Raw genomic sequence first — 20976 nt, 5'->3', positions numbered from 1 at the left:
CAGCCCCTGGTCCCCACATCCCAGCCCTCTGGCTCTCCACACCTGTGAGCGGCCCAACGTTCCAAGCGATGTTGTTGCACCAGCCTGTGGCCTGCACCCAGTGCACGGTGCCTGCGTTGATCCACACAAGGTCCCCAGGGCGCTGGATGAAGCGGTACACGGGAATGTTGGACTTGTACAGGTCCTCCAGGATGGGCCACCAGGAGCCTGTCAGGTAGTCCACGCCATGCCTGCCAGGGGCGGGGCAAGGTGAGACACAGAGGTGCAGGAGCCTCCAGTACAGTCCCATAGCCCCACTCCCATGGTTCTGTCCCCGCCCCTGACCTGTGTAGAAGATGGTGATGGTCTCCCAGTAATGTCCCGCCCACATGGCACCAGCTCCACCCCCACAACCCTGGCCCCACCCCACGGCCCCGTTCCTGACCTGTCACAGAAGGCGCTGATGGTCTCCCAGTAATGCTCGTGCACTGCAAACCATTCGCAGTCACCCGGCCCAATGTTGATGTTCACGGAGCAAAAGTTGTTGTTCTCCTGGTGACCTGCAGGGAGGAAGGGGGACATCAGGGATGTTAACGTGTAGCCATGTAAGGATATGTCTACACTGCCACCCTAGTTCGAACTAGGGTGGCTAATGTAGGCAACCGGAGTTGCAAATGAAGCCCGGGATTTAAATATCCCGGGCTTCATTTGCATCTTGCCGGGCGCCGCCATTTTTAAATCCCCCTTAGTGCGGACTCCATGCTCGCGGCTACACGCAGCACGGAGTAGGTAGTTCGAATTAGGCTCTCTAATTCGAACTACCGGTACACCTTGTTCCACGAGGAGTAACAGTAGTTCGAATTAGAGAGCCTAATTCAAACTACCTACTCCGTGCTGCGTGTAGCCGCGGGCATGGAGTCCGCACTAAGGGGGATTTAAAAATGGCGGCGCCCGACATATGCAAATGAAGCCCGGGATATTTAAATCCCGGGCTTCATTTGCAACTCCGGTTGCCTACATTAGCCATCCTAGTTCGAACTAGGGTGGCAGTGTAGACATACCCTCAGTGATTAACCAATAAGCCTGGGCTTATCAGTTAATCAAAACAACTATCTGCAACCCCCTCCCCTCTTGCTGCCTCTGTAATAGAGGCAGCAGCGCGGGGGGCAGGTGGGAGCTGGAACATGCGGGAAAACAGCTTTCAAGCTGGCTCCCCATGTGTATCAGCTCCTGCAGGAGGCTGCTGCCTCTCCATCAGAGGCAGCTTCAGGGGAGGAGATGGGAGCCAGTGCTTGGGGGGAACCAGCTTAAAGGCTCCCCACAAGCACTGGTTCATAAAGCCGCCTGTCCCTTCACCCTGTGCTGCTGCATCCAGCACTGGGGGCTGAGGGGAGGAGGCAGGTGGGATGCTGGAGCAGCCTCTGTCCGCAGGGAGCTCGGGCCCCTGTGCTGCTGCCTGTGTATCAGAGGCAGTAGTGCGGGGTGGCAGGCGGGAGCTGGTTTTTAAACCGGCTTTCCTCGAGGATTGGTTCCCGCCTGTCACCCCCCACTATTGCCTCTGATACAGAGGCAGCAGCATGGGGTGGCAGGGGACTCCCCAGGAGTGGGGCTGGAGTGTATTGGCTGCTGGCCCTGCCCCCAGGGGGTATTTTAGTGACTGTGTAACCACAAAGATGTATTGTGGTTACACAATTACTAAAATACATGAAATCGAGCATCCCAAGGCGACACGCAACACAAGGGAGTGTCCTGCAGGGCACCTTGAAGCAACTCCCCAGCCCCTGCGCTCACCTGGCGTCCGGCTGCCCGGCACCTTCATGTACAGCTGCACGGTGTTCATGCCCAGGATGGTGTGTCCCACATGGCTCAGCATGTTGCCTGTCGACGTGACCCGCATGAAGGCCGGGAGTTTCAGCAGCTCCTGCAGCTGTGGCTTCCACCTGGCAGGGGAGGGGGAGTGTCAGAGATTGTTTCTGTCCGCACCCCACCCCCCGCCAAGTGTCCCCCAGCCCAGCACTCCTCCCATCCTAGGAGGCTGGGCAGGCACATGGGAGTCGGACCCCCCACCTGGTCGGATCCCTGCCCCCTCACCGCTTGGCGTCGGATAGGTCAATGTTGGTCCCGAATTTGATGATCTGATGGGATTTCTGGTCCGCACTGCTGCTGGTGAAAGGGGGATGGTCAATGGGGGTCCCCTGGCTCTCCCCTCCCTTTCTCTCTGCTCCCCATCAGCTCAGGGATTGACCCCCATGTTTCTCCCCCGCGAGTGTGGAGATGCCTCCCATGGGGTGAGATCAGGATTGGCCCCGAATAATCACGTCCCCCACCACTTCCCTGAAGTGCCCTGAGCCTGGGGTCAGGCCCCCTCCACACCTAGCAAATGCTGAGTCACACTCCCCAGAGCCTCTTCCAGCCATGGGACTGCAGCTCCCTGTCAATACTGGAGTTACAGCCCCCATGACTGGCCTGCCTCCTTTCCTAAAGGATAAAGCTGCAGGCAGGGAGGGGACCCCAATGCTCCCTTCGTACCTGGGGGGTGTCTCCGTAGTGCTGTCGGGTTCATCACCCTCTTCGTCACTCTCCTTGTCCTCCTGCCCCAGAGAGAGCATGTCAGACCAGGACCCCCCACAGCCCCCACTGTAAGTGCAAACTGGGGCCCCTTCCTCCATCAGCACAAACGGGGCCCCCCTACGTGGCACCTGGCATCGCCTGGACATGGGGTGTCTCCCACAGGATACGGCTCCCCCCAGGCACATCCAGAGGGTGCACCCCCCCCCAATTCGGCCCCTGCAGACATGTCCTGGAGCAGCACCCCCCTCCCCCACTCCTCGTAGCTGTCCACAAGAGCCCTCTCCCTAAACACCTCTCACTGGGGCGGACACACCTATGAAAGGCTACACAGGGCTGGGGAGAGAAAGCTGTGGGGGGGGCCTCTCCCCCCCCCAGCACAGCCTCATCCCCGGCCCCTCCCCAGAGCCTGCCCACCCAGCCAGAGCCCTCCCAACCCCAACCCCTACCCCAGCCATAACCCCCATGAACTCCAAACTCCTTGGCCCCACCCAAAGCTGCACCCCCAGCTGGAGCCCTCGTTCTCCCAATGCACCCTAACCCCCTGCCCCAGCTCTGAGCTCCTCTGGCTCCCCAAACCCCTTGGCCCCATCCCTGCCACACATCTCTACCCCATAGTTGCACATAACAAAATTCATTCTGCCTGTGCCTGGGAAAAATTGAAGGGAACATCACCCTCCTGCCCCCATCTTCTGCGCCTACGCTCCTCGCCTCCTGCACCCCACCCTCCGCCCCATGTGCCCCACCCTGCACCTCCTGCAATCTAAGCACTGCCCCCCCACATCCTGCACCCTGCGCCCAGCCTCCCGCACCCTCCACCTCCTGCACTGTGCCCCTCCCCATGTGCTCCACCCTGCATCCCATGCCCCGCCTCCTGCATCTCGCAAGTCCCACCTCCTGCATCCCACCTTGAGAGCTTCCCCCCACACTCCCACCCCTGCACCCCATGCCACACACTGTCTGCTGCACCCTGTGCCCCCCACCTCCAGTGCTCCACCCTGCACCCCCGCCCCGTGCTCCACCCTCCTCCCCTGCACTCCCCCCGTGCTCCACCCCTACACCCCCACCCCATGCTTCACCCTCCACCTCTGCACCCCCCCGTGCTCCACCCTCCACCTCTGCACCCCCCCGTGCTCCACCCTCCACCTCTGCACCCTGCGCCCCCGCCCCGTGCTCCACCCTCCACCTCTGCACCCTGCGCCCCCACTTCCTGTGCTCCACCCTCCACCTCTGCACCCCCACCCTCTGCCTCCTCCACCTCCTGCACCCTGCTCCCCGCACCGACCTGCAGCGACTCCTGGAAGGAGGAGGCCTGGTACTGCGCGTACTTGGCGATGGTGGTGTGGGAGCGGCTGCTCTCGCAGGGCCAGACCTGGCGGGTGCCTGACAGGTCCCAGTTCTCATCCGAGGGCTGCTGCACCTGGGTGCGCACTTCTACCGCATGCTCCCCACTTGCCTCCACCAGCGTCTTGGTGCTGAACAGGCCCAGGTCTGGGGAGGGGGGGGACATGGCTGTGGGAGAGAGACACGGGCCGGGACCCCAGATCCCCCCATCCGTATCGGCCATGGGGAGAGAGACGGGCCGGGACCCCCGATCTCCCCCATTCTGCATCAGCCTTGGGGAGAGAGACGGGCCGGGACCCCCGATCTCCCCCATTCTGCATCAGCCATGGGGAGACACACATGGACCAGAACCCCTGATCCTCCCCATCCATATCGGCTCCAGGGATAGAGATACGGGCCAGGACCCCTGAATGCTCCATCGGCAGAGACAACGGCGTTTGGACTCCTGCTCCCCACAAAAAGCCCTGAGCCACAGTCTCAGAGCCCCCACCATGCCCCCCAGGCACTCACTGAGGCGCAGGGAGCCAGCCAGCCCCCGGATGACGGTGATGGGGTTCTTGGGGTCAGTGCAGAACTGCAGCAGGACGGGCGAGAAGGCGTCACGTTTGCTTTCCAGCTGCCGGGGGCAGGTAAAGTGAGAACAGCCCAGGTCTGGTATCCCCTGTCCATCCCCAACCCCTCCGGCATCCCCCCCCCCCCCCAGCCCCTCCGGCATCCCCGTCGGCCCCCCTACCCCTCCGGCATCCCCGTCCCCACCTCAGCCCCTCCGGCATCCCCGTCGGCCCCCCTACCCCTCCGGCATCCCCGTCCCCCCCTCAGCCCCTCTGGCATCCCCGTCAGCCCCCCTACCCCTCCGGCATCCCCGTCCCCCCCTCAGCCCCTCCGGCATCCCCGTCGGCCCCCCTACCCCTCCGGCATCCCCGTCCCCCCCTCAGCCCCTCCGGCATCCCCGTCGGCCCCCCTACCCCTCCGGCATCCCCGTCCCCCCCTCAGCCCCTCCGGCATCCCCGTCGGCCCCCCTACCCCTCCGGCATCCCCGTCCCCCCCTCAGCCCCTCCAGCATCCCCGTCCCCCCCCAGCCCCTCTGGCATCCCCGTCGGCCCCCCAACCCCTCCGGCATCCCCGTCCACCCCCCAGCCCCTCCGGCATCCCCGTCGGCCCCTCTCCAGCTAACCCCCGAGGTACTATCCCAGCCCCACCCCAAATCAGAGCCCTGAGCTGTGTGGCCTGGTGCCCTGCCCCTCCCCATGGGCCCTCTGGCGCTGCCACTCACGTAGATGCTGGGTGTGGGGGGGTTGAGTTTGTCCCGCGGCAGCTTCTCCTCCGAGTTGATGAGTGGCTTGACGGACTGGGCAGCCGACAGATATGATTCCTTGAACTTCCCCTTCACCTTGGCATGCCTGGGGGAACAAGGCAGCCTCATTGGAGCAGGGCATGTCTGGGGCTGAGAACTGGGGGTCCCAGCAAAGACAGGGTGTAGGGAGTCCTATTGGCCACCAGTGGTTCCCCTTCCCCATCTAAGCAGTCTACTTTGTTGGAGTGCAGGTCCCATCCCCCCACAGGTGTCCAGAAGGGGTAGGAAATCAGGGAGGGTGCTGTCCCAGTCCCCACTATTGTGAAACCCCCTTTTAGCCTGGCCTCTGAGCTGTCCCCCCAGATATAGCAGAGTGCTGGAGGTAGAATGGGGGACTAGCAGGGCGTACATGTGAGCATTACAGGGGGGCTGAAGTTCAGGAGTGCAGGCAGGAGGGCATGAGGATGAAATTGGGGGCTCTGACGAGGTGGATTTGGGTGACCAGGCTGGAAGAGTTGAGGTGCAAGAGGTTGATTTTGAGGGTGCCAGTGGGAGTACTGGTGGATGGGGGGGCACAGTCAGGGGGAACTGGGGGTGCTGGGGAGTGTGGGGGTGCCAATGGGGGGTGCACATACAGCGGGATTGGGGGTACCAGCGGGGGGACACGGGCTGCGCACACGGAGGAGCTGGGGGGATCAGGGGGCACTCACTTGCTGGCCCGCACCACCTCTGCGGCGCTGTGGTTGATGGTGAGCTCGGCCAGCGGCAGGCGCCGCTCCTCCACCTCGGAGGCGATGAAGGTCTCCTTGTCCCCGCTCTCCACCTTGATGAGCCGGATCTTGAGCTCCTTGGGGGGCCCCTCGGTGAGCGAGCGCAGCTTGAGCAGGTCAGCCGGGCACACACCGGCGGGACCGGCCCCCTCCTCCTTGCGGGCAGGCGGGCGGCGCTCAGGTGGCGGGACAGGCAGGGGCGGCTTGCTGGCTTTGCCCGCCTCACCCTGCGCCCCATTCTCCCGGGCCTGCAGGTCTGTGCGCTGCGGGTCCAGGTTGCCCAGCACCTGCCGGTTCTTCTCCTTGGTGGCTTTGCCCTCCCGCCGGTGCCGCCGCCCGTCCTTGGCCACCCGCCGGTGCCGCCGGTGCTCCTTCTCCCGCCGCCGGGGCGGCGTGGCTGGGGGGGTGGGGGGCCGGGGAGCTGGCGGGCTGGGTTCCCGCCCCGCCTGCTCCACCAGCGTCTCACAAGCCCGGCTGATCTCCTCCAGCACCTCCGACTCCGTCTTGGCGGCACGAGGCTCCGGCGAGGTACCCGCCGGCTCCTCACCCCGGGCGCCCCCAACCCAGGCCTGGCTTGAGGTAGAGAATGACAAGGGGGGCGGCTTAGCTGCAGCAGGGGGCTTGGCGCGGTAGGCATGTTTCTGCCCCTCCAACACGTTGGCCAGCGACCGCAGCAGGCTGGTTGGCGGGCACTTCCCGGATTCCTCACGCTTGCCAAAGGGGTAGAGCCGGGGGGGCTCTGGCTTGGGGAACTCGAATGGGGGGGCCGGTGGTGGCTTTGGTCTAGCCAGGGGTGGCGGGCTAGGGAGGAGTGGGGCAGGAGGGGGAGGGGGTGGGAAGCTGGGTGGGGGCCCGGCCTCCTCCTCCCGCCGGATGGACTCATCCAACATCTTCATGATATTGGCCAGCCCATCAGGCAGGATCTTGGAGAACTCAGGGGGCTCCTCAAACTGGTCCTCCAGGGGGGGGCCGGGGAAGTCAAAGAGGCGCCGGGCCGCCCCGGGAGGAGTCTCTGGGAGGGGAGCTGGCTCCGGAGGCAGCATCTTTGGGTAGGAGGCCCTGGGCGGTGGGGGTGGGGAACTCGGCTGGGGCCTGAAGCTTCCTGAGGTATTCGGGGGGCCAGGAGAAGCCTTGGGGCCCCCTTCCCCACCCTCTGGTGGCCGGGGCTCACGGGGGGGTGTCTCCAGCCAGAAGTCGGGGGGGGCTGGAGGCTCCTGCTTGGCGAAGGCGCAGTGGTAGGTGGGAGGGGGTGGAGAGGAGGCTGGGGCCGGCGGGGGGCTGGGCTGCTCCTGCCCCCGGGGCGCCCCAGGCCCCCCATAACCCTTACTCCCCTGGCTGCTGGTGGTGGAATCCTGGAAGCCCCCCCGGGGCCCAGCCGAGTCGCACCCGAACAGGATCTCATCCAGGGGGTCTCCCCCAGCCTCGGCTTTCCCCTCATCCTGGATGCCTGGGCCCTTCAGCCAAGGTAGGGGGGCTGGGGGAGGGCCAGGTGGCTCTGGGGGCCCCCTGCAGGCAGAGGAGGAGGGCGGGGGAGGGCAGGGCCGGCTGGGAGGAGGCTGGGGGGCAGGGCCAGAGGGCGGGTGCTCTGTGTTCTCAGGAGCCGGACTGGCCGGCGCCGGGGTTTGGTATCGGTCAGGCGCCTGCGAGAAGGAGCAGACAGATGATCAGGACACAGGCAGTGACGGAGCAACATCCTCACCCCTGCGACTCCAGTTAGCCCCCACCAGGCTAGAGCAACACCCCCTCCCTGGGCAATTGCAGCGCCCCCGCCCCCAGCCAGACCTTCCCAGGCTGGAGCAGCATCCCCGGGCCTGGGATGCCAGCCAGACCCCACCCCCAGGACCTGAGCCAGACTAGAGATGTGAGGGGATGTCTACACTAGCTCATTAATTCGAGCTAGGTAGGCAAATCAGGCAACCGGAGTTGCAAATGAAGCCCAGGATTAAAATACCCCCGGCTTTATTTGCGTGTTCCCATCCAGCCGTCATTTTTAAATCCCCCTTAGTCCGAACTAACTCGTGGAATGGGGAGTAACAGTTAATCCGAACTACGGACTGAGTTTGGATTAACTTTAAACTGCCGCGTGTAGCCGCGAGCAGTTAGTTCGGACTAAGGGGGATTTAAAAATGGCAGACGGACGGGAACATGCAAATAAAGCCTGGGATATTTTAATCCCGGGCTTCATTTGCAAGTTCAAGTGACTACATTAGTTCGAACTAGGGTGGTAGTGTAGACATACCCCAAGAGAGTAATCCACCAGTCAACTACTTGCATTCCCTCCCCTCCCCCTGCTGCCTCTATATGCTGGCTTAGAAGACAGTTTCCCCCAGCACTGTCTCCGCTTCCCCTCGCTGCCTCTATCAGAGGCAGCAGCAGGGAACAGGGGTACAGGACGGGGGCAGAGGAGGCTGCTCGGGCAGCAGCCCCTGTCTGTGGGGGGGTCCCAACTCCCTGATGGGATCCCCTGTGGACGGGGGCTGCTGCCAGGACCAAACCCCGCTCTGCTCTGCAATTTAAAAGGCAGCAGGAGCCGCGGGACAGGCTGCCTGACTCTTGCTGCCTTTTAAATTGCAGAGCCGCAGCGGGGTTTGGTCCTGGCGCGAGCTGGGACTGAGCCGGGCTGCCTGCCCCTGACGAGTAGTCAAGTCAAATTCCATCGACTACTCAGTTACTAAAATAACCTAATTTTAACATCCTTAAGCCAGACCCTCCCAGGCTGGAGCAGCACCCCTGTGCCTGGGACGCCAGCCAGACCCCCGCCCCCCAGGCCCTCATCCTGGGCCGGTGCAGCTCTCCCTACCCTGCACACCTGACCTGGCCCAGTGGTCCCTCCCAGTTGTCCCAAATAAGTCCCCCCATCCCACTCACCAAGCAGGAGCCCGGCTCTCCCCGCGGGGTCTTGCTGGTGGGGGGGCTGGCCGGGGGAGGCCGCGGGGCGTAAGGCACACAGGTGACGCTGGCTGGTGAGGTGCTGGGGTCCGGCCGCCCCCGGGGAACTCGGCTGGCTCTAAGGTCACTTCCAGTGGGCCGGGCCTGGCAGCCATGGCTGTCTCCAGGGGGCCGGGGGCCGAGGTGCGTGGGGGGCAGGCGGTGGGAGGGCGGGTGTGAGCCATAGGCTGGAGTTGGGTATGGGAAGGGGTGGGCGACCGAATTCCTTGGCTCCTGTGGGAGGAAGAGAGACAGTCAGAGAGGCTATGTCTACACTACCACCCTAGTTCGAACTAGGGGGGTAATGTAGTCGTACGAACTTGCGAATGAAACCCGGGATTTGAATTTCCCAGGCTTCATTTGCATGTTGCCGGGCGCCGCCATTTTTAAATGTCCGCTAGTGCAGACTCCGTGCCCGCAGCTACACGCAGCATGAACTAGATAGTTCGGACTAGGCTTCCTATTCCGAACTACCGGTACACCTCGTTAGGGTGGTAGTGTAGACGTACCCAGAGAGACAGGGCTGGCTCTGCATGGGGCCCGGGGCCTGTCCCCTCAAGGGGGCGCCAGCTCCCAACTGGCCCCAGAGCAGGGACTGGCTGGCTTGGAGTGGGGCAGGACACTGGCGGCTCAGCGGAGTTGTTACCTGTCTCTCCGGGGCAGCCACGTTCTTGCGCTCAGGCCCCCACGTGTCGCCATGGAGGGGGTTCCACAGCCCGGGCTTCGGGAGCTGGTAGTGGGGGGTCCCAGGAGCACCAGGCCCTGGCGGGTGCTGTCCAGCCACATTCCCGCTCTGCTTGGGGAGGAGGAAAGGGGTGAGCCTGGGAAGTTCAAGGGAGACCCCCACTTTGGGGACCCACCCATCTGGCCTAGGACTCCTCCCTTTTATACCCCCATCCTGGCAGCCCCCTCCCCTGCCCCGCGGGTACCTGCTCGGGGCTGGCGCTCCTCCTCCTCTTCATGGGGCTCGACAGTTCCTCACTGTGCCCAGGGTGGGGCGGGTGAGGGGTGGGGGGGATGGGCAGCACCACAGGTGGTTCCAGGGGGGGCGCCGGCCGCTTCAGCTGGGGACTGCGCTTGGCTGAGAAATTCCGTTTCTGGGGGGAGGGGCAAGAGCAACAGTCTTGAGCCAACCTTGCCCCCCACAGGTTCCCCTCATCCACAAGGGCACCTCTGCACCGGTCCCCACCCCTGCAGCTTCCCCCCGCCCCAGGGATCCAGCCCCCACAGGGTGCTCCTGACCTCCGCGCCAGACACTCACCTCCAGGTGCAGGAGATTCCACACCTGCTGCAGGGGCGGCAGGGCCTTGCTCCGGTGATGAGGCGAGCCAGGGTGGAAATTCCACAGCTGAGCCTGGAGAGGGCAGGGGGACACGTGGGGTCGCGGGTGAGGAACCAGGGTGACGTTCCCAACAGATTGTATCCAGTACCCTGCTCCATCAACACCCGATCGGTCCAACAGGCCCACCTAGCCTAGGACCCCTCCATCAATCCAAAGAGCCCCCCCGACCCAGCACTCCCATCAGCACAGAGCCCCCCAACCCAGCACTCCCATCAGCGCAGTGCCCCCCGACCCAGCACCCCCATCAGCGCAGTGCCCCCGACCCAGCACCCCCATCAGCGCAGTGCCCCCCGACCCAGCACCCCCAACAGCACAGTGCCCCCCAACCCAGCACCCCCATCAGCACAGTGCCCCCGACCCAGCACCCCCAACAGCACAGTGCCCCCCGACCCAGCACCCCCATCAGCACAGTGCCCCCGACCCAGCACCCCCAACAGCACAGTGCCCCCCAACCCAGCACTCCCATCAGCGCAGTGCCCCCCGACCCAGCACCCCCATCAGCACAGTGCCCCCGACCCAGCACCCCCAACAGCACAGTGCCCCCCGACCCAGCACCCCCATCAGCGCAGTGCCCCCGACCCAGCACCCCCAACAGCACAGTGCCCCCGACCCAGCACCCCCATCAGCGCAGTGCCCCCCGACCCAGCACCCCCATCAGCACAGTGGCCCCCCAATCCCACCTGCTGCAGGCGCCCAATGCGGGCGCTGATCTCGTTGTAGCACCCATAGTCCCGCTGGTAGCGGGCCGCGTTCTGGTAGCAGCGTACAGCCTCCTCCAGGTCCTGCTCCGATTCGTAGATCTGCCCCAGCTGCTCCCATAACGGTGGCTGCACTGGGTCCCGCAGCAGCGCCTGCACGCAGCCATGGATGGCCTCCAGCTTCCCATGCAGGGGCCGCGGGGCAGAGCTCCTGCAGGGCGACAGGGACCACGTCAGCTGCTGCTTGCCCAGGGCAGAGCCCGGCCACCTGGGAGCCAGGACTTCTGGGTTCTCATCAGCACTGCAGGGGAGGGGAGGAGGGCTGGGGAGTGGAGGGGGTGGTGCGCACAGGACTCCTGGGTTTTCCCCCCAGCTCTGGGATGGACTTACCCCTACTGAGCGTCTAGAGATGCTGAGCAGCAACACTTACCCAGAGGGGAAATAGGGTTTGTTGGGGTGCCCGATACTAGTGCCATGGGGTGATGGGAGGTGCGGGGGCAGCTGGGACTGTCCGATGCTGGCTGAACACCTGGGGGACAAGCAGGGAGAGACTGTTAAAGGCTGAGCTGTGTTTTGGGGAATGGGGCCCAGGGCCTGCTCCTCTAGGGCAGGGACTGGCTGGCTCAGAGAGCATTTGCTGGGTCTGAGCCCCACGCTTTGCTGCAGTGTCCCCTCCACTCCTGTGGGCAGTACCCGGGGGAGGGGGCGAGGGGAGGCTGGCATCTGGGACGAGCCCCCCCCAACCTGTTCTGTGTCCCGAGGACTCACCTGCTTCCTGGCAGCCATGGGCGGGAGTGGCAGCTGTTCCAGGCCCCGCCGCAGCTCAGGCTGCTAAGAGCGAAGGGATCCCGTCCAGCCCGGCCCCCCAGCTGTTCCACCGTGCGATGCATCCAGCCTGCCACACACACGGGGGTTACATGTTGCCCCCACCCCCCACTCCGCCATCCTCCCACCACCCACAGATGGGGAGTGGGGGGTTACACAGTGCCCCTGCCCTCCCTATCCTCCCGCCACCCACAGACAAGGAGTGAGGGGTTACACGGTGCCCATGCCCCTCGTAGCCACCTACCACTCACAGACAAGAGGTGTAATTACAGGGTGCCCCCAGCCTGCTGTAGCCTCCCACCACCCATAGACAGGGGACAGGGGGCTTACACAGAGCTTCCCTGCCCCCACACCCTCCACTCCCCCTCCCTCTCCCTGCCCCGCCCCTCCCACCTTCCTCACATCCCCTCCTCCTTGCCCTCCCTGCCCCCATTCCTCCCCTCCAGCCCCTGCCCCCCCCACACCTTTCCCTGTCCCTTCACTGGAGCCCCCCATCCTGGACCAGACCTCACCACTTCTGCTGCGTTGGATGCCTCTGTCCCCCCCTCTGCCCCCCCCGGGGTGCGAGTGACGGGCAGCCCCCGCGGCTCCTCCTGCCTGAGACTCCCCCGACGCCGTGGGGAGCCCCTACAGCCTCATACAGCGCTGTGGGGAAAGAGGGGTCAGCACGGAGGGGGGGGCGCAAGGGGGAGAGGTAGGGGGTACCACCTCAGAGAGGAGGAAGAGGGGTTCAGAGGCTCCTGGGGGGAAAGGGGAAGGAGATTAGAAGCACCTGGGGGGGAGAAGGAGGGGTTAAAGGCATCTCGGGCGGAGGAGAGGGAAGTTGGAAACACTTCAAGGGCAGTGGGAGGGGGGTTAGAGGCCCCTCGGGGAAGGGGGCAGAAATGGCCTCGGAGGTTACAGTCACCAAGGGCAGGTGCATACTGAGGGGTGGGGTGGAGAGGGCCTCCTGGAGTGAACTCCCCTCTACAGACCCTTTGGGGAATTCCTCCCCACCCTGATCACCCCAACTCCTCTGCCATTTACAGAGCTGGGAGTTCAAGGGCTTGGTCCCCACTGCTGCTCTCGAGGCCACAATGGGGGTCCAGGCCAGTGTGGAGATGATGAGGGGGCGGGAGAATCCAGGTGGGATTAAGCGGAGAGATGGGTTCAAGGCATGAGGGATTAATGGGGGTAAGTGGGTCCAAGCCAGGCTGAGGTTAACGTGTATGGGAGAGGGGGAGGAACTAGGCCAGGCCAGGGCTAATTAGGAGAGGGGTGGGAAGGACCTAGGCCAGGCCAGGGTTAATATGGGGAAGGGACGGAGACAGGGCAGGAGGGGTTAATAAGGAGAAGGGGACGGAGCCAGGGCAGGAGGGGTTAATGAGGGGAAGGGGACAGAGCCAGGGCAGGAGGGGTTAATGAGGGGAAGGAGAAGGAGCCAGGGCAGGAGGGGTTAATGAGGAGAAGGGGACGGAGCCAGGGCAGGAGGGGTTAATGAGGAGAAGGAGAAGGAGCCAGGGCAGGAGGGGTTAATGAGGGGAAGGCGACGGAGCCAGGCAGGAGGGGGTTAATGAGGAGAAGGGGACGGAGCCAGGGCAGGAGGGGTTAATGAGGGGAAGGGACAGAGACAGGGCAGGAGGGGTTAATGAGGAGAAGGGGACGGAGCCAGGGCAGGAGGGGTTAATGAGGGGAAGGGGACAGAGCCAGGGCAGGAGGGGTTAATGAGGGGAAGGAGAAGGAGCCAGGGCAGGAGGGGTTAATGAGGAGAAGGGGACGGAGCCAGGGCAGGAGGGGTTAATGAGGGGAAGGCGACGGAGCCAGGCAGGAGGGGGTTAATGAGGAGAAGGGGACGGAGCCAGGGCAGGAGGGGTTAATGAGGGGAAGGAGAAGGAGCCAGGGCAGGAGCGGTTATTGAGGAGAAGGGGACGGAGCCAGGGCAGGAAGGGTTAATGAGGGAAGGGGACGGAGCCAGGGCAGGAGGGGTTAATGAGGGGAAGGGGACGAAGCCTGGGCAGGAGGGGTTAATGAGGAGAAGGGGACAGAGCCAGGGCAGGAGGGGTTAATGAGGAGAAGGGGACGGAGCCAGGGCAGGAGGGGTTAATGAGGAGAAGGGGACGGAGCCAGGGCAGGCGGGGGTTAATGAGGAGAAGGGGACGGAGCCAGGGCAGGAGTTTTAATGAAGGGAAGGAGAAGGAGCCAGGGCAGGAGGGGTTAATGAGGAGAAGGGGACGGAGCCAGGGCAGGAGGGGGTTAATGAGGAGAAGGGGACAGAGCCAGGGCAGGAGGGGTTAATGAGGGGAAGGGGACGGAGCCAGGGCAGGAGGGGGTTAATGAGGAGAAGGGGACGGAGCCAGGGCAGGAGGGTATAATGAGGGGAAGGGGACGGAGCCAGGGCAGGAGGGGTTAATGAGGGGAAGGCGACGGAGCCAGGGCAGGAGGGGGTTGATGAGGGGAAGGGGACGGAGGCAGGGCAGGAGGGGTTAATGAGGGGAAGGCGACGGAGCCAGGCAGGAGGGGTTAATGAGGGAAAGGGGACGGAGCCAGGGCAGGAGGGTTTAATGAGGGGAAGGGGACGGAGCCAGGGCAGGAGGGGTTAATGAGGGGAAGGGGACGGAGCCAGGGCAGGAGGGTTTAATGAGGGGAAGGGGACGGAGCCAGGGCAGGAGGGGTTAATAAGGGGAAGGGGACGGAGCCAGGGCAGGACGGGTTAATGAGGGGAAGGGGACGGAGCCAGGGCAGGAGGGGTTAATGAGGAGAAGGGGACGGAGCCAGGGCAGGAGGGGTTAATGAGGGGAAGGGGACGGAGCCAGGGCAGGAGGGGTTAATGAGGGGAAGGGGACGGAGCCAGGGCAGGAGGGGTTAATGAGGGGAAGAAGAAGGAGCCAGGGCAGGAGGGGTTAATGAGGGGAACGGACAGAGACAGGGCAGGAGGGTTTAATGAGGGGAAGGCGACGGAGCCAGGGCAGGAGGGGTTAATGAGGGGAAGGGAACGGAGCCGGGGCAGGAGGGGTTAATGAGGGGAAGGGGACGGAGCCAGGGCAGGAGGGGTTAATAAGGGGAAGGGGACGGAGCCAGGGCAGGAGGGGTTAATGAGGGGAAGGGGACGGAGCCAGGGCAGGAGGGTTTAATGAGGGGAAGGGGACGGAGCCAGGGCAGGAGGGGTTAATGAGGGGAAGGGGACGGAGCCAGGGCAGGAGGGTTTAATGAGGGGAAGGGGACGGAGCCAGGGCAGGAGGGTTTAATGAGGAGAAGGGGACGGAGCCAGGGCAGGAGGGGTTAATGAGGGGAAGGGGACGGAGCCAGGGCAGGAGGGTTTAATGAGGAGAAGGGGACGGAGCCAGGGCAGGAGGGGTTAATGAGGGGAAGGGGACGGAGCCAGGGCAGGAGGGTTTAATGAGGGGAAGGGGACGGAGCCAGGGCAGGAGGTTTTAATGAGGAGAAGGGGACGGAGCCAGGGCAGGAGGGGTTAATGAGGGGAAGGGGACGGAGCCAGGGCAGGAGGGTTTAATGAGGAGAAGGGGACGGAGAGGGGTTAATGAGGAGAACGCGACGGAGCCAGGGCAGGAGGGGTTAATGAGGGGAAGGGGATGGAGCCAGGGCAGGAGGGTTTAATGAGGAGAAGAGGACGGAGCCAGGGCAGAAGGGGGTTAATGAGGGGAAGGCGACGGAGCCAGGGCAGGAGGGGTTAATGAGGGGAAGGGGACGGAGCCAGGGCAGGAGGGTTTAATGAGGGGAAGGGGACGGAGCCAGGGCAGGAGGGGTTAATGAGGGGAAGGGGACGGAGCCAGGGCAGGAGGGGTTAATGAGGGGAAGGGGACGGAGCCAGGGCAGGAGGGGTTAATGTGGGGAAGGGGACGGAGCCAGGGCAGGAGGGTTTAATGTGGGGAAGGGGACGGAGCCAGGGCAGGAGGGTTTAATGAGGGGAAGGGGACGGAGCCGGGGCAGGAGGGGTTAATGAGGGGAAGGGGACGGAGCCGGGGCAGGAGGGGTTAATGAGGGGAAGGGGACGGAGCCGGGGCAGGAGGGGTTAATAAGGGGAAGGGGACGGAGCCAGGGCAGGAGGGGTTAATGAGGGGAAGGGGACGGAGCCAGGGCAGGAGGGTTTAATGAGGGCAAGGGGACGGAGCCAGGGCAGGAGGGTTTAATGAGGAGAAGGGGACGGAGCCAGGGCAGGAGGGGTTAATGAGGGGAAGGGGACGGAGCCAGGGCAGGAGGGTTTAATGAGGAGAAGGGGACGGAGCCAGGGCAGGAGGGGTTAATGAGGGGAAGGGGACGGAGCCAGGGCAGGAGGGTTTAATGAGGGGAAGGGGACGGAGCCAGGGCAGGAGGTTTTAATGAGGAGAAGGGGACGGAGCCAGGGCAGGAGGGGTTAATGAGGGGAAGGGGACGGAGCCAGGGCAGGAGGGTTTAATGAGGAGAAGGGGACGGAGAGGGGTTAATGAGGAGAACGCGACGGAGCCAGGGCAGGAGGGGTTAATGAGGGGAAGGGGACGGAGCCAGGGCAGGAGGGGTTAATGAGGGGAAGGGGACGGAGCCGGGGCAGGAGGGGTTAATGAGGGGAAGGGGACGGAGCCGGGGCAGGAGGGGTTAATGAGGGGAAGGGGACGGAGCCAGGGCAGGAGGGTTTAATGAGGGGAAGGGGACGGAGCCGGGGCAGGAGGGGTTAATGAGGGGAAGGGGACGGAGCCGGGGCAGGAGGGGTTAATAAGGGGAAGGGGACGGAGCCAGGGCAGGAGGGGTTAATGAGGGGAAGGGGACGGAGCCAGGGCAGGAGGGTTTAATGAGGGGAAGGGGACGGAGCCAGGGCAGGAGGGTTTAATGAGGGGAAGGGGACGGAGCCAGGGCAGGAGGGTTTAATGAGGAGAAGGGGACGGAGCCAGGGCAGGAGGGGTTAATGAGGGGAAGGGGACGGAGCCAGGGCAGGAGGGTTTAATGAGGGGAAGGGGACGGAGCCAGGGCAGGAGGTTTTAATGAGGAGAAGGGGACGGAGCCAGGGCAGGAGGGGTTAATGAGGGGAAGGGGACGGAGCCAGGGCAGGAGGGTTTAATGAGGAGAAGGGGACGGAGAGGGGTTAATGAGGAGAACGCGACGGAGCCAGGGCAGGAGGGGTTAATGAGGGGAAGGAGATGGAGCCAGGGCAGGAGGGTTTAATGAGGAGAAGAGGACGGAGCCAGGGCAGAAGGGGGTTAATGAGGGGAAGGCGACGGAGCCAGGGCAGGAGGGGTTAATGAGGGGAAGGGGACGGAGCCAGGGCAGGAGGGGTTAATGAGGGGAAGGGGACGGAGCCAGGGCAGGAGGGGTTAATGAGGGGAAGGGGACGGAGCCAGGGCAGGAGGGGTTAATGAGGGGAAGGGGACGGAGCCAGGGCAGGAGGGTTTAATGAGGGGAAGGGGACGGAGCCAGGGCAGGAGGTTTTAATGAGGAGAAGGGGACGGAGCCAGGGCAGGAGGGGTTAATGAGGGGAAGGGGACGGAGCCAGGGCAGGAGGGTTTAATGAGGAGAAGGGGACGGAGAGGGGTTAATGAGGAGAACGCGACGGAGCCAGGGCAGGAGGGGTTAATGAGGGGAAGGGGATGGAGCCAGGGCAGGAGGGTTTAATGAGGAGAAGAGGACGGAGCCAGGGCAGAAGGGGGTTAATGAGGGGAAGGCGACGGAGCCAGGGCAGGAGGGGTTAATGAGGGGAAGGCGACGGAGCCAGGGCAGGAGGGGTTAATGAGGGGAAGGGGACGGAGCCAGGGCAGGAGGGGTTAATGAGGGGAAGGGGACGGAGCCAGGGCAGGAGGGTTTAATGAGGGGAAGGGGACGGAGCCAGGGCAGGAGGGGTTAATGAGGGGAAGGGGACGGAGCCAGGGCAGGAGGGGTTAATGTGGGGAAGGGGACGGAGCCAGGGCAGGAGGGTTTAATGAGGGGAAGGGGACGGAGCCAGGGCAGGAGGTTTTAATGAGGAGAAGGGGACGGAGCCAGGGCAGGAGGGGTTAATGAGGGGAAGGGGACGGAGCCAGGGCAGAAGGGTTTAATGAGGGGAAGGGGACGGAGCCAGGGCAGGACGGGTTAATGAGGGGAAGGGGACGGAGCCAGGGCAGGAGGGGTTAATGAGGAGAACGTGACGGAGCCAGGGCAGGAGGGGTTAATGAGGGGAAGGGGATGGAGCCAGGGCAGGAGGGTTTAATGAGGAGAAGAGGACGGAGCCAGGGCAGAAGGGGGTTAATGAGGGGAAGGCGACGGAGCCAGGGCAGGAGGGGTTAATGAGGGGAAGGCGACGGAGCCAGGGCAGGAGGGGTTAATGAGGGGAAGGGGATGGAGCCAGGGCAGGAGGGGTTAATGAGGGGAAGGGGACGGAGCCAGGGCAGGAGGGTTTAATGGGGAGAAGGGGACGGAGCCAGGGCAGGAGGGGTTAATGAGGGGAAGGGGACAGAGCCAGGGCAGGAGGGTTTAATGAGGGGAAGGGGATGGAGCCAGGGCAGGAGGGGTTAATGAGGGGAAGGGGACGGAGCCAGGGCAGGAGGGGTTAATGTGGGGAAGGGGACGGAGCCAGGGCAGGAGGGGGTTAATGAGGGGAAGGGGACGGAGCCAGGGCAGGAGGGGTTAATGAGGGGAAGGGGACGGAGCCGGGGCAGGAGGGGTTAATGAGGGGAAGGGGACGGAGCCAGGGCAGGAGGGGTTAATGAGGGGAAGGGGACGGAGCCAGGGCAGGAGGGGTTAATGAGGAGAACGTGACGGAGCCAGGGCAGGAGGGGTTAATGAGGGGAAGGGGATGGAGCCAGGGCAGGAGGGTTTAATGAGGAGAAGAGGACGGAGCCAGGGCAGAAGGGGGTTAATGAGGGGAAGGCGACGGAGCCAGGGCAGGAGGGGTTAATGAGGGGAAGGGGATGGAGCCAGGGCAGGAGGGGTTAATGAGGGGAAGGGGACGGAGCCAGGGCAGGAGGGTTTAATGGGGAGAAGGGGACGGAGCCAGGGCAGGAGGGGTTAATGAGGGGGAGGGGACGGAGCCAGGGCAGGAGGGTTTAATGAGGGGAAGGGGACGGAGCCAGGGCAGGAGGGGTTAATGTGGGGAAGGGGACGGAGCCAGGGCAGCAGGGGTTAATGAGGGGAAGGGGATGGAGCCAGGGCAGGAGGGTTTAATGAGGAGAAGGGGACGGAGCCAGGGCAGGAGGGATTAATGAGGGGAAGGAGAAGGAGCCAGGGCAGGAGGGGTTAATGAGGGGAAGGGACAGAGACAGGGCAGGAGGGGTTAATGAGGGGAAGGGGACGGAGCCAGGGCAGGAGGGGTTAATGAGGGGAAGGAGAAGGAGCCAGGGCAGGAGGGGTTAATGAGGGGAAGGGGACGGAGCCAGGGCAGGAGGGGTTAATGAGGGGAAGGAGAAGGAGCCAGGGCAGGAGGGTTTAATGAGGGGAAGGCGACGGAGCCAGGGCAGGAGGGGTTAATGAGGAGAAGGGGACGGAGCCAGGGCAGGAGGGGTTAATGAGGGGAAGGGGACGGAGCCAGGGCAGGAGGGGTTAATGAGGGGAAGGCAGAGCCAGGGCAGGAGGGGTTAATGAGGGGAAGGGGACGGAGCCAGGGCAGGAGGGGTTAATGAGGGGAAGGCGACGGAGCCAGGGCAGGAGGGGTTAATGAGGGGAAGGGGACGGAGCCGGGGCAGGAGGGTTTAATGAGGAGAAGGGGACGGAGCCAGGGCAGGAGGGTTTAATGAGGAGAAGGGGACGGAGCCAGGGCAGGAGGGGTTAATGAGGGGAAGGGGACGGAGCCAGGGCAGGAGGGGTTAATGAGGGGAAGGCAGAGCCAGGGCAGGAGGGGTTAATGAGGGGAAGGGGGGGAGGGGGCAGAACCAGGGGCTGGGGCCAGGCAAGGGGAGGTAATGGCTGGGGAGGGCAGCCCAATTCAAACACTATGTGTGTGGGGGGCAGTTTTGCTGCTGGCTCTGCCCCAAGGAGCGGGGCAAACCCCTCCCACCCTGCCGCTCCCCCTGCCCCACACGTCAAGGCCCCACCTATTACGCGACGCTCTCCAGGAATCCAGCCAATCACACGTTGCCCCTCATCTGGCTGCTAATCATCCTTCCCATCTGTCCTCTAAGGCAGCCTGGAAGAGACCAACAGGGAAACCAGCCGGTCACAGGGGCAGGACGGGACAGGGGAGCGCCAATGAGAATCGGGGGAGGAGCTAGACACAAGCAGCGAACTGACTGCTCTTAGAAAATGGGGGGTAGGGCTTCAGGGGGGCAAAGAAGGAAGAACAGCAGGAGGGGCTGCAAGTCGGGAGTGAGGGGCACCGGCAGGGTTGGGGGAGCCCAGTGCCGGGCTGCCAGGGGCTGTGGGTCGGGAGTGAGGGGCACCAGCAGGGTTGGGGGAGCCCAGGGCTGGGCTGCCAGGGGCTGTGGGTCGGGAGTGAGGGGCACCGGCAGGGTTGGGGGAGCCCAGTGCCAGGCTGCCAGGGGCTGTGGGTCGGGAGTGAGGGGCACCGGCAGGGTTGGGGGAGCCCAGTGCCAGGCTGCCAGGGGCTGTGGGTCGGGAGTGAGGGGCACCGGCAGGGTTGGGGGATCCCAGCGCCAGGCTGCCAGGGGCTGTGGGTCGGGAGTGAGGGTCACCGGCAGGGTTGGGGGAGCCCAGTGCCAGGCTGCCAGGGGCTGTGGGTCGGGAGTGAGGGGCACCAGCAGGGTTGGGGGAGCCCAGGGCTGGGCTGCCAGGGGCTGTGGGTCGGGAGTGAGGGGCACCGGCAGGGTTGGGGGAGCCCAGTGCCAGGCTGCCAGGGGCTGTGGGTCGGGAGTGAGGGGCACCGGCAGGGTTGGGGGAGCCCAGTGCCAGGCTGCCAGGGGCTGTGGGTCGGGAGTGAGGGGCACCGGCAGGGTTGGGGGATCCCAGCGCCGGGCTGCCAGGGGCTGTGGGTTGGGAGTGAGGGGCACCGGCAGGGTTGGGGGAGCCCAGTGCCGGGCTGCCAGGGGCTGTGGGTCAGGAGTGAGGGGCACCGGCAGGGTTGGGGGAGCCCAGTGCCAGGCTGCCAGGGGCTGTGGGTCGGGAGTGAGGGGCACCGGCAGGGTTGGGGGAGCCCAGCGCCAGGCTGCCAGGGGCTGTGGGTCGGGAGTGAGGGGCACCGGCAGGGTTGGGGGAGCCCAGTGCCGGGCTGCCAGGGGCTGTGGGTCGGGAGTGAGGGGCACCGGCAGGGTTGGGGGAGCCCAGCGCTGGGCTGCCAGGGACTGTGGGTCGGCAGTGAGGGGCACCGGCAGGGTTGGGGGAGCCCAGCGCCAGGCT

General features: G+C 64.5%; 1 protein-coding gene across 10 annotated transcripts in view; it reads right to left on the bottom strand.

The window, feature by feature from the left end:
* Positions 1 to 20976, bottom strand: part of KDM6B (lysine demethylase 6B) — a 42509-nt gene that overhangs the window by 6632 nt on the left and 14901 nt on the right. For 4 of the 10 annotated variants that reach the window (XM_075908090.1, XM_075908093.1, XM_075908099.1 and 1 more), the window contains 18 exons: positions 19719 to 19810; positions 12261 to 12393; positions 11692 to 11818; positions 11354 to 11452; positions 10906 to 11134; positions 10145 to 10237; positions 9813 to 9980; positions 9530 to 9679; positions 8824 to 9117; positions 5896 to 7595; positions 5165 to 5291; positions 4402 to 4507; positions 3833 to 4038; positions 2509 to 2570; positions 2071 to 2142; positions 1771 to 1919; positions 425 to 539; positions 43 to 230 (listed from right to left, as the gene is read on the bottom strand). In XM_075908090.1, coding sequence (XP_075764205.1) covers positions 43 to 230; positions 425 to 539; positions 1771 to 1919; positions 2071 to 2142; positions 2509 to 2570; positions 3833 to 4038; positions 4402 to 4507; positions 5165 to 5291; positions 5896 to 7595; positions 8824 to 9117; positions 9530 to 9679; positions 9813 to 9980; positions 10145 to 10237; positions 10906 to 11134; positions 11354 to 11452; positions 11692 to 11813 — 3880 coding nt within the window. In that variant the 5' untranslated portion in view covers positions 11814 to 11818; positions 12261 to 12393; positions 19719 to 19810. The remainder of the gene's footprint in view (positions 1 to 42; positions 231 to 424; positions 540 to 1770; positions 1920 to 2070; positions 2143 to 2508; positions 2571 to 3832; positions 4039 to 4401; positions 4508 to 5164; positions 5292 to 5895; positions 7596 to 8823; positions 9118 to 9529; positions 9680 to 9812; positions 9981 to 10144; positions 10238 to 10905; positions 11135 to 11353; positions 11453 to 11691; positions 11819 to 12260; positions 12394 to 19718; positions 19811 to 20976) is intronic. The other 6 variants (XM_075908091.1, XM_075908096.1, XM_075908094.1 and 3 more) reach the window with 4 other exon arrangements.

The sequence above is a fragment of the Pelodiscus sinensis genome, chromosome 24, assembly GCF_049634645.1.
Source record: "Pelodiscus sinensis isolate JC-2024 chromosome 24, ASM4963464v1, whole genome shotgun sequence".
Taxonomy (NCBI): domain Eukaryota; kingdom Metazoa; phylum Chordata; order Testudines; family Trionychidae; genus Pelodiscus; species Pelodiscus sinensis.
Note: the sequence above shows the minus strand (reverse complement) of the source record. Positions and strands in the feature narration are given on the sequence as shown.